The sequence below is a fragment of the Cotesia typhae genome, unplaced genomic scaffold (genome assembly GCF_013202065.1).
Source record: "Cotesia typhae breed Kobodo isofemale line unplaced genomic scaffold, CoteBio_Ctyphae contig_119, whole genome shotgun sequence".
NCBI classification, from domain to species: domain Eukaryota; kingdom Metazoa; phylum Arthropoda; class Insecta; order Hymenoptera; family Braconidae; genus Cotesia; species Cotesia typhae.
Window position 1 is genome coordinate 1,334,478 of NW_027423712.1, and position 13,078 is coordinate 1,347,555.

At 33.5% G+C, this 13,078-nt stretch overlaps 1 protein-coding gene across 2 annotated transcripts in view; it reads left to right on the top strand.

The window, feature by feature from the left end:
• The window catches only part of Stet (stem cell tumor), a 145,385-nt gene that overhangs the window by 107,075 nt on the left and 25,232 nt on the right, over positions 1-13,078 (top strand). For both annotated transcript variants that reach the window (XM_074246728.1, XM_074246718.1), the window contains exon 5: positions 1,993-2,110. In XM_074246728.1, the coding sequence (XP_074102829.1) occupies positions 1,993-2,110 (118 nt within the window). The remainder of the gene's footprint in view (positions 1-1,992; positions 2,111-13,078) is intronic.

A 13,078-nucleotide genomic window follows, 5' to 3' on the forward strand; every position in this document is an offset into this window, starting at 1 on the left:
TTCATATATGGAATGTACACACACACACACACACACACACACACACACACACACATATATATATATATATATATATATATATATATGAGCGGAAAGGGAAAGGTGATCAATAGTTTACAGGCGATCGATATTAGAGCAGTGCTCTCTTTTGTCGGTCCTCCCTTTATTTGAACCAAAGTAGTATCATTGTTTCTGTTTCGCGGAAAAGGGTGGTTAGTTAGCGTCTTACGGCTTCCCATCCGGAACTCTCCCATCCTCTACTACTATTATTATTATTATTATTATTATTACTAGTGAAGTACAGTGTAGTTAACACAACTACATACTTGATATCGGCAGACGAAGCCAAGAGCGTCCAAGTGAATGGAATTGAAGCAGTATGAAACTATTCTGCAGAAACGCACAATTGCAACCCTCTTCTTTGTATATATATATATTTATATATATATATATATATATATATATATATATATATATATATATATATAAATTTTATACCTCGGTACAACATAGCGTATAATACAATACAGTATAATATAATATATATATATACAAGAGATTTCACTCGACTCGAGATATTACAGAGAGAATAGAAAAGAAAGAGACTGCAGTCGGGAGAATAACTTCGCGAGACAATATAATTATTATCTCTTTTCGCGCTTGTAGGAACTCTGTCGCGGCCGCGAACTATTGTTCTTCTACCTATCATTACTTTTCATTTCTTCTCGATACGAACAATAAAACGAGGCAGAGAGAGAAGAAAGAAATGATGAAGTTTTAATTTATGCTGAAGAAGCTAAGCGCCACTCGCGAGTGTAAGTACTACCATGGACGTTGTTAGCAAGCGAACTGGTGAGTTGTATCAGAAAAGTAGCGTAGAAATTTTAATTAAGCGCTATTTAACAAAATGGCGGGTTAACAAAAAAAAAAAACTGATTGACTTTCGATGAAAATTTTAGTCTTAGATTTTTTATAAAAATGGTGAAAAATTTATTTGAATTATTTATCAATTACTGGAAAATTATAATTAAGAACAAAGTGTTAAAATAAGAGACTGAATCTCTCAATTAAATTTTAACAGTTGTAGTTTTTTTTTTTTTTTTAAATAAAAAAAATGACCAACAGAGACAAAAAAACTGACAAAAGAAAGCATGGAATGCTTTTTCGAAGGTAATTTTCCTGACGAGATGTCACGCTAATAAATACCGTTTGACACTGAATTTTTTTCAGGAGCTTGTTAACTCTGCGCTAATTAATTTTTTAAAAGACACTTGCTGTGAAAAATTTTTCTAACGAGTTTCGGTTTCCCGGTAGTCAAGGTCAGTGGATAATTATATCCGCGCTCTTTAAATTTTTTCCTGATGACGCACGTCACACCTCCCCACTTAAATACATTCGGTGCAGTATGGATCAGTTGTTTGACAAAGCCATTGTGAGCGGGCTGAGTGCGAAATTTTCCGAATGGTAGTCAAAATATAATCCGATATGCATATACGGATGATCTGATTTGATCTGGATAATTAACGAACGACGGGTGAATTAATTCAATGGCTGACTAGTAGAGTAGGATTGTGAGCTGGGGCAGAAAGGGAGCGAATAGAACCGGGAAGGAATATATAATGCTTGTAATTTAAACAAAATGAGAATTCTCATGATTTTGCAATTTTCATACTGACTGCGTCTGACAATGACAAATTCCCCGTTTAAATATAGATCATCTCGATGTTTTAATATTTAATTGAATATTGATAGCACATCCAGCTAATTAATTTACGTGTTTTATTTATGGCATATGCTCTCTTTCATTTATTTATTCTCTTTCTATTTATTTTATTATTATTGAAAAATTTTTCAAAAAAAAAGGAAAATAAAATTTAAAATTTTTACAGAATTTGTAAAAATTTTTCTATTAATTTGTCTCAATAATTAAAGTACTTAAAAATTTTTTTATATAATTATTAATTGACGTCTAAAATAAATTTTTGCTTTCAGGATGGTGCGCATGATTGGTGATGAATTTCTAACGGAGGAACGGGACAGAAAGTACTATGCTGATCACTATACCTGCTGCCCGCCTCCTCTTTTCATTATCCTTATTACCCTCGTTGAGGTAAGTCACTTGAGTAATAATTAAAAAACTAAAAAATAAATATTTCAAAAGGGCATTAAATATTCCATCATAAAAACAATAATTATAACAACAATTATAATAATAGAAGATAGTAGTCAGCAGTAATGGACTGTAGGTTAATTTTTATGATTGCATGCTCGAGGAGAATATGCGCGATCAAAGGCCATAAATTAATAAAGCACTGAGCAAATTGTAATTAATAAATTCTCCCATTAATATTACACACATTCACATTGATATTAACGTAAATGTTGAATAATATCGATCCGCCGCAAAACAACCACGTGAAATTGAATTACAGAGATAATAATAATTATAATTAATTAGTGAGAGAAATGTCAAATGATGTTTGAATGTCTATAATTGCCACTTTTAATTTATAACATATATAATATAATACAATGAATATATCCACATATAACTCAATGTGTGGTGTACTGGAGCGCAACCTTGAATTAATGGTAACACAAGCGTAAATTAATTTAACCGTACATACATAACCGCTTACACCCAAACCATTAATAAATAAACCGTTGTATTGCATTTGTTGACTCATCAACGTCAACACACTCAACCCTAGGTGCTACGTTTAGTTTAATTCACATCCACATCCACATTCACCTCCACCTCCATCATGCACAGTATCCCGAACCCGAGTCCCGCCGGCGGACTTTCTCTCTCTTTTCTCATCAGCGGATAAAAGGCATTAAAATATAAATTTTATAACCAACCGAATTACCAGTGAAAAATGCCGAGGAAGAATTAAAGAGGGTGCCTTATTTTTATGTCCCACATATTTCATCCACTTAACGTCGTACATCCTCTGTATACATTTTAGCTCAGCTCTCTATCTTTGTCTGTCGAGAATCGATACACATACATACGATATACATACAAATACTGGATATTCCCAACCGCGACCCTTACCTCGACTCTTCCTCAATATCAAAGGGAATAGCGAGGATTAGGGCAGGACCAAGATCTCAGCAGAGGCAAAGCGAGTAAACGTGATTCGTGGCCTTGCCTAACACTGAGATACATTACAAGAGGGTTGTTGTAGATTTTACATGCGGGGTTGCAAATTATTTATCTTTGGTTGAAATAAAATTAATGGTTGTGATTATTTAATTTATTCATTTTATTTTAATTAATAATTTTTTGAAGAGCACATTATCTACATTTTTTTATATTATTAATTACTGTAAAGTGTATCAATTGAAGTTTTTTAATTATTCATTTTATTTCAAGAGATGAATAATTAAATTTTATCGGTTATTAATTTTTTTTTTTAAATACATCAATAATATATTTTCTATAATTCAATTTTTTAAGAATTTATTGTTAATATTTTTTAATTTATAATTTATCAACAGAACTTTTAATTGAATTTCTTAAAAAATTAACTAAACTTTCAATTACAAATCATCCTCCATTAAAACCCGACTAATCAACCAAAACACTTTCTCAACAATAAAAAAATAATCAACTCAAACAATTCTAAAAACTTTTTTTCACATCTTTACAATTTGTACTCCACCCTCGGTTTGTACTTGTACTAACTCCCACAAGATAAGAGCCAAGTCACCGGATATTACCCTCCGTATTCGTTGATACCCTGGTTCTTGTCCTGATCCGCATCCGGCCTAGCGGGGAATGAAAACCCTCACCCCCTTACCCTCAAGAAACGACAAACTGGATAGTTTTCTCCCCTGCCGACTAGATAGATCCTAGATACCGGGACTAAACTAACCTCGTTATGCACCCAGATATTACCCAGAACTCATACACATAGAGGTATACGTAGATACATAGAGAGGTATATATGTAGATGCATATCTGATATTACGGAACACTCGAGCCACTCGGTATGTCCCTATAATATTACGCAAACAAAAAATACAAACATCGTCACCAGTACAAACAATTTCTTATGTCAAAAATAAACATAAAAGAAGAGTATCATAACAACGATAATAATGGGAATAGCGATGCTTAGGTAGCACGGGGACTCCAGACAGAAAATGTGTATATAATAATACATGTTGCAAATTGATTGTCACGTAAAAAAAGCATTAATGCCAGGGAAGAGAATGATAAAAATAAATGCAGTTTTTTGAAACATTTGTCAGCGATGGAGATACTTTCAGGAAGATTATTACGACTGGGACTGGGAGAATGGACAAGCGAAGATAAAAAACGTTAAAGAGAGAAAAGAGTGAGCACCTGCTGTCGTCGGCCATAAAAGTTTCAGAAACGTCACACGACTTGTCTCATTACCCGGACGCACGTACCACGTCCTGCAGTAAAAAATAAAAAGTATAAAATAATAAAAAACAAAGTATGTGCGATGTAGAGCAGCCTCGTACATTGTCATACATATGTATGTGTGATATGTGATATGCGAGGCAGTTTGTATGTATTACCGTCGATTTACACAGAGAGATATGTTATCGGTGGTTTATTCATGCATCCAAGGGGATGACTTTTCGCGATCGATTACCATTATTATTATTATCATCATTTGGTCTGCGGAAACCCCGCTCAGCAAAGGAGAAAGGATGCGTGCCTCGATACGCTCGTAAAATCAGCTCGATCTGGTCTCTGTAGAATGTGTGCCGGGAATAGGAGCGGAGCATCATGGACGACGAATGAGCACGCACACAAATAACTACCGGGATTGCTCGTAGAGCTTCTAATCGAATCGAGTGTGGCTTTCGTGCGATTATTCTCCGACTGGGTTGTATCGGGTTCGAGTCCGGCTCCGGATCGGTTGCGTGTCCGGGTAATTTCAGGCTGCATCATTCTCCTCAATCCTCTTCTTCTCTCATTCTCTCCCCGTATAATTATCGACTCGTCGGGCAGGCAAACGCGTTCGCATTCTTCGAGGATATCATCTGCATAGCTCTTTGCGTTCCCTGCCGTCTGAGCCCAGCTCAACTTTGCTTCGACAGTCCTTTCACTGGAGATGTATCTGTGTGTGTGCGTGTGCGTGCGCGCGCGCGCGTGTGTGTGTGTGTGTGTGTGTGTGTGGTTTATTTCGCGGGGATATTCTGAGGCACTGTCAGTTGAGGTAATCGGTGAAAGGTTATTGTTTCCTTGTTAAATTATTGTGATGTTCGGATTTTGATATTTTAATTATTTGGCTCTTAAATTCTTTTTTCTTTTTTTTTTAAAAAGAGACTCCTCTTTTTATATAAGACAAATTTGTTCATCAAGACTTTTTTTATTAATCTAAAAAATTTATTAATTGTTCATAAATTAATGTATTAAAAAATTATTAATTTATTAAGTCTTACCATTTTTTTTAAAGAAAATTACTTAAAATAAATTAAAATTCTTTTTATATATTCAAGCTACGGGCTGATAAAAAGTGTCAAAATAAAATTTCTACTTTCACTTTCAAGGCATTAAATAAATATTTATTAGCAGTAAATAAATTGTGTTTAATTGTCTATAAATTTTATATAATAGAAAATTCATTCAATAAATATCTATTAACTCACCCGGCATTAAAAAAATCACATGAACAGTAGGCCTAAGCTTATTAAACATGACCAAATCCTTCCATCAGGGTAACTTCCGAAAGTTCAACCTGCCCCTTACCTCGATTGTTCATAACCACACTGTCCGAAGCTAAATCCTCTTAGGACTAATTGTTCAACCGAAATCATTTGCCCAAAGCTCATAAATCCTCTCTATGTACGCAGACTATCCTTGGTGCTAAATGCAAGCAGAACCATCCGAGCATCAGAGTCTAAAGCGAGCATCACTAAAAAAGATCCAGTATCTGAGAAATTCAAACACATTCCTAAAGTTGAGTTCCTTCTTTATTAATGTGTCATCTCACGAGCTCGAATTCTGTCGCGAGTTATACGAGCAATAAAAACGGAGAGCGAACTATTCGGAGGTGAAGTTCGGAGCTCCCTAGAAGACTTCTCCGTTGCCCCTTGACTCGAAGAAAGCTCCAGTGGATGTAAAATCCAAAGCTAGCACATTTTTTTATCGTCATCTAAGAGCTCACAATAAACCAAATGATATTTGACAGTGGAACGGTGAAGGGGAAGGGGAAGGGGCAAAGGGTGCAGATCTGAAGTGGACTATTGGCGTTTCCATTACCCTGTCATTGACCCGTTGTCTCTGTGCTCACTTGCCGGGCTTAGGTGGTAGCAATGAGCCAAACGGACGTCGCCTGAGGGCGTATATTAAACGAACGACATGAGAGATGAGAGAGGAGTTTATAGACCGAAAGAGGAGAGGAGCTGCATGCAATAGAGGAGTAGAGGTGCACACAATGCTCGGCTAATGGATGACACAGACTTGCCACCGGTTAGAGAGACCTCCTGCGATGTTGCCACTTGAATAAACATCAATTTGATATCGTGCAATATCAACCGAGTGCCGACGACACACGGACCGTGGTGAGCAACCAGACCTTCAACCATACATCTCTATCTCTATCTTTATTTATATGTGCACCGTGTGTAGACCACGGCTGTATATTACTCGGCATCAGCAACTGTGCACACACATCAGAGAAAGATCGACGTGGCCCAAGGCAGCTCGCCACCTGCGCCTCAACGCACGCTTATTATGCACCAAGAATTCGCAGACGATGCCAATAAGTGTGCCCCTTTTTCTTTATCCACTTTATCCACTTTTGGTTGGATGCAGGAGGTAAGATACAGGCCTGAAAATTTCAGTTTGCTTTTGAGGATCTGTACAAAAAAAAAGTTTAGATTTTTTTTTATGAATTTCAGTTTTGATTCGAAATTTTCATAACTCTTGATTGCAAAAAATTATAATTTTTGGATATAAATCAAAAAGATATCCATCAAAGGATTTAATCCTTTTAATAAGTACACTTTTAAAAAAATCTTAAACCTAGAATATAATTTGATTATTTTGAATCAAGAAAACAAATTATTCAAAAACGTGTTTTTGGTTTAAGATTTATTCTTTTGAATTAAGTCAATTTGTAAATCAATGTATTTTATTGTCTTCAAACGAGACAAGAATTTAGAAAGCAAAAAAAAATTCTTGAAGCATTAAAATCGGTTTTCTTTTAAGATTTCTCAGTTCAAAAATATTTGTCTTAAATCAAGTTAATTCTTTGCATCCGTATACGAAACGCGGGTTCGAGTTTCGCGACTGAAACGATTCCATCGGGTCTCATTCCTCCTGTCGTTCTCGTCCGCCGCCCCCTGGCATCTTTCCAATTTCGATAATCTCACGAGCTCTGTTGCGGCCCGTTATTGGCCTCGTTACTCACTCTGGAATCCGTGGAAAGCCTCGATTACCGACACACACTTTTTCCTTTTCGTTGCATTCCATTATTATTATGATTATTATTATTATCATTATGCTCCTGGTCATTATTATAATTATAATCATAATTATTATGATAGCGAGTATTGTTATCGTCACTTCCGAGCAGTTGATAGTATTATGTATTATTTATCTACATAAAGCCGGGGTAAGCTCATTGGGTTTTTAATTTCATTATACTAATACTAATGCTAATATTAATACACACAACTTTCGGCTTAAAATGGATATTTTAAAACGTATAGAGTAATTTTCTAGCATATGGCCCGGTGGCTTATCTTGTTCGTAAATTTGCAACGGGGCGAACCCTTCATTTCCACCTCCGGACTTGGGTTACCATCCGATCCTACGGGTACTTGATAACAACGCTATCGCCCCATGCGGGCGCTCCATTTAAACCTCCGCGCTGCGGGAAAAATCTAAAATTATATAGATTAGTGTATCACTAAAATCGACGAGGTTTTTTTTAGATCTTGAATTTTTTTTTAAATTTAAACAACTAATGTTAAAATTTAAAGACCGTGAATCGGAAATTTCCATTCTCTATATTTAAATAACATGAAAAGAGATATTTTTAAACTTTAAGCAACTTACCAAAAAATGTTGCATATATTTTTTGTAGAAAATTAAACGTTCTACAAAAAAAAGTCTCCGATAATTTTTCGATAAATTTGATTTTTTATGAATTATTCGAATTTAAAAAGACAGATCTTAAATTGGCACAGTTTATTTCATTTTTGACTTTAACTTCCAATAACTTATAAAAAATTAAATTTATTAAAAAATCATAAGAGACCTTTTTTGTATAGCGTTCAATTTGCTACAAAAATGTATATGACACTTTCCGGTAAGTTGCTTGTAAAACAAGGTATACAATTTTAAAGTTTAATAATATTTCCTCTGGTTATTTAAATAAAAAATTAAAATTTTTAGTATCTTTATTTTGACATTTACTAAAATTAATATATAATCCATAGCGATGTATAATATATAATTCATCTGCATTTACATCTACATCTACATCCACTCTCTCCATATTGAACTACACAGATAGCTACTCGCAATGTCTACCTTGAACTCCCTTCAGCTAGTTACCAAATTGCTTAAAGTGAACAAGGGGACAGAGGAACGCCGATCGAATTTCCTCGAGGGCGACACAGCTTAACTTTCCAGTGTAGGTATACAATCCACTCAACAAATGTAACTATGTATGTATATAATATAAAGTACAGCAGGAACCTCGTCCAGATGCCGAGCAGTTTTTCTCCCTTTACATACTTTATGTAGGCTTTATATAACAAAACTCCTGTTCGCTTCTGCTCGAAAGACGCCGTCCTATTCCTCCCGGGATTCTACAAGGAAAGTGTTTTCACACTCACGCCAGATGAACGAATGGTAACACTTAAACTACTTCAAGACGTACACATACTTGTACACATCCTATACTAACCAGACCCCATAAGATCCGACAGAGAGTGTTTGCCGTCCCAAATCATCTCGACACAACAACCAGACAGGCACGAGCACGCGCAGGCAGGCCGCCACCAGTTAAACTTATAGTTATACTTGTTTTTTTTTTTATTTATTTTTTTTTTTTTTTTCGGGCAGACGTTCTCTCGTGTTTATATTATCTTGTCTCTCTCGCGACGAAAACAGCTGTCCTCGCTGTGTGTGTTAGTGCTGTATGTAGAGCAATATCGATACTATTTTTTACTCTCCCATCAGAAATAGAGAGATTGGACGAGAGTTCCGCAAATGGCCTTTGATCGCGATGAAATACCACTTTACGAGAAAGTTTAGTAATATTTGCCCGTGTGTATCGTCCTCGAGTTTATCCACAAGCTCAAGGATGTTTACCACTCAACTCTATTGCTTTATACGTTTACATATAGCGTACACAAATATATGTGGGTAATATATGTATAAGCAAAAGCTTAGAACCAAAGCTGTAACTAAACTCCTAATATATATGTACATATATGCATAGATGTATTTCAACGGCGGATCTCTGACGTCGTTATAAAGTTTTAACTTTTTCCGTAAGGGACACTTGATTATAAACGCCAGAGTTTATTAATATTCGAGTATCACATTCAGTATGGTGATAAATTATTTTACTAAAGATTATGATCGAATGAATTTTTATTAATTTTTTTCATTTATTTTATAACATCAATAATTGTTAATTAATAGTGAGAAAATATTTATTTTACTACCTAGGGTGTAATCGAATTATTTAGAGCCAAAATTATTTTTTGATCTTGCCCAAAAATATTTGTAATAAGTTACAAAAGTAATAAATTGATAAATTGTTTCTAAATAAATGAATTTATTATCAGTCGATAATTTCTTCTATCATTCCAAGTTGATACTTTACAAAATTACTAAAATTACTCCTTTAATTGACAAAGATAACTTTAACTCACAATAATCTGACCATTAAATATAATGAAGAGAAGATTGGATTTCTATCAGCTGTACTATAACTTCTATAAGCGCGACCCTTTTCGAGCGAACAAAGGTTTTTTTTTTAACGTTGATCAATACTCCTATTACTTACTTATCACTCACAGATCGTCAATTTTCATTAAAATTTTTAAATTTATAAAGTTTCTAAATTTAGAGTAACTGGTCAATATCACCCGAGAAGTTGATTATTAAATTAGTCAAACCTTTTAATAACGTAAAGCAGGTTAGTTATCTTTAACTGATCGAAGTTCATTAAATAATTTTTTTTAAATTATAAATTACTTTTCCGAAGCTCCTTAATGAACTAATTAACGATAAACTTTGAATCATTAGATAAAAATATCCAGCAATTAATATCAAACTGTAAATACAGATGAGTGTTCTAAAATTGTCATTTAATCTAGCGCTTTATTTCCTATGTCAATGCTTCTATTTTCTCTCCTCGAGTAAGTAATCAGAACATGCATCAATAATTCAGGCCAAAGTGTAACAGAAGTCTTGAATAAATCAAATAATCGAAGGAACTACTGATCATCAGCCAGTTCTAATAATTTGGATAAGAAAACTATCAAAAATATCTTTTAGGTCAATTGTCAATTGCAGTAAAATAAATATTTTTTAAAAATTAGTTAATAAATTTTTATATCAGTCAAATTGAATATATTTCCAACTAAATCTTGAACATTACTCCGTCTGACTGCAATGAAAAAGTTGAAAGCTAAAAGAACAACAAAACCAAGACAAGCAGCAACTATAACTACAACTACAACTACAACAACAACATATATTTCCTTACAAAAGTGATTTATTACTTTCATCAAGTTTCCTTTATATACACTAGCGCTGTAAATTGTATGATATGAAGCTTCGGTGAAATAATGCTTTAATGAAATTTTCAGTTCTTGTTATATAGAAGAACAAGAAACGCGGAAAGCTAACACACTGACTGAGATTCACCAGTGAATTAAGAGAGAACTAAGTCCGTGAAGCAGAGCAAGAAACCTCTTGGACTTCCACCGAGATATCTTCGAGGACGAGCTTAACCTTTGCTCCGCCGCCGCCGCACATACAGCAGGGACGCAAAAAGTCATGAGAAACTAAACTAGTGGAGAAGCTCAAGCTTCCTGCTCCAGATTCCACTAGCACTCGGATGCGACGCCAAAAGAAAAGAAGCCCTTTAAAAAAGAGACCCACCGGGCTTTATAGTCTTATCCAGTGGACACTTGGACTCCTTTATTTCGCCTCGAGATACCGCGGTAAGTTCCAGAGGCTCACCTGCTCCCATCTCCCGATAGTGCAAAGGATATAATAATAGTGGTAGCCGAAAGGGTGCTCGAAGTGAGACCAGAAGTTGCTGGTTCCGAGATACAGAGATCGGGAAGAAAAATAAAGGAGATATCTAGTTTAACTTGTAAACCACACGACTTAGAGGAACTTGCCACGACTGCAAATGAATTCTGGGTCTTCTATTCCTTCTTTTTTACCCCAAAGCGATTCTATTTCTTCCTACTGTACCGATCTAATCTCCGCGAAAGGATTCTTCGAGGACGGCCTATATGCACGCGAGCTTCTTCAGATTATTGATAACACTCACTCCGAAGATCGGATCGGGCTCAAAGAGAGTCCTTGTGAGAAAAAGTAAATTTTCGAGTTATCACCAGAGGATTTGCCATCAACTAAGTACCTAGCGCCTTCTCCAATCAAATATTGATATCTGATATCTTATTCCTCGCGGGAATTTTTTTTATCACGCAAAGCTTAAAGAGTTAGCTGCCAAAAGGAATATTTTATTTAGGTTGTTTTATTGTCAGCTCAAACTTTTCAAACTAAATCACATACATTTAATCCTCGGAGGAAAATTTTGAATTTTCATCAATTTACTTAATTTAACATACAATTTAATTTAATTTAACATAACAAATTTACTTAATTTGACATCTTATTATTCTATTTTAAATGATTTAATATTTGTGATTTTATTTTTGAAAATTCGATTTATCTTCAATTGCTGGAATTTTATGATGTTAACTAATTTATTAAAACTGTGAGATATTTTCACTTCTACAAGCCATTTATTGAAAATTTATTAATATTACAATTTGCTTGTGAGTTTTCTATCTCCTAAAATCGGTTCAGATTATATTGCTATTTCCGACAGCTCAAATATTTTAAATAAATTATTATGTCAAATTATTATTAAAGTGACTTTACACGGACGGTAAATTTTTAATATACGTGAAATTATATTCGCAATTTTTGACAAATTGGATGTCATTTGAAATAATTTTAACAATACAAGTTTATATTATATGTAATATAAATTGCTATAGCAATTACAGTTACATAAATTTATAAATCGCTACAGTGCTTTCAGGAAGTTGTGCTCTACTTCCATAAAAAACGATTTATTTTTATGAATTTAATCACTGGGATGAATGGAAGATTGAAATTTATTTTAAAAATTTTTTTTGTTGTGAAATTTTTTGTTTTTTTTATTTGAGTTACTTTTTAGGCAACTACATTTATTTTTATAAAGAAATGAATATATGTTATTAGTTTGGTAGATAATTCATTTACAGTAACTGCAAAAATTTCAACTGCATAGGTTCATTTTTATATTAAATTTAAGCGAACACCGATAACCGATAACCGATATTTATTGATAACTTTATATTTGTGAATTGTTAAAGTTAAAAAATTCATATCAATTGAATGTAAATTATTATTATTAATTTTTTTGATGTTTCTAAAAATATTTTCATTTAAATTTTCAATTTAATATTTAATTCAATTAAATATTTAACATTTCATATTTAATAACAAAAAATTTTATTATTCTATCGCTTCAATCTTTTATTAATTATTATTAAAAAATTATACGGATAAATAAAAAAGAATAATCAATTAAAAATTATAAAATAGATTACATATTAAATTAACAAGTTTTTGATAATACTTATTTATTTTTCACGGATCATTTAAAAAAAAATTTTTTAAGTTTTATAAATTTTTTGGTGACGGTCAATTTTTTAAGAAATTTTTTGGAGGAGTTTTAAATAATTTGTTGAATCTAATCCATAACTCTCGACAGTCGCATATGAATTACAGGTTGCTAATAAATAATTATATTAATTTTGGTGGTTACAAAATATG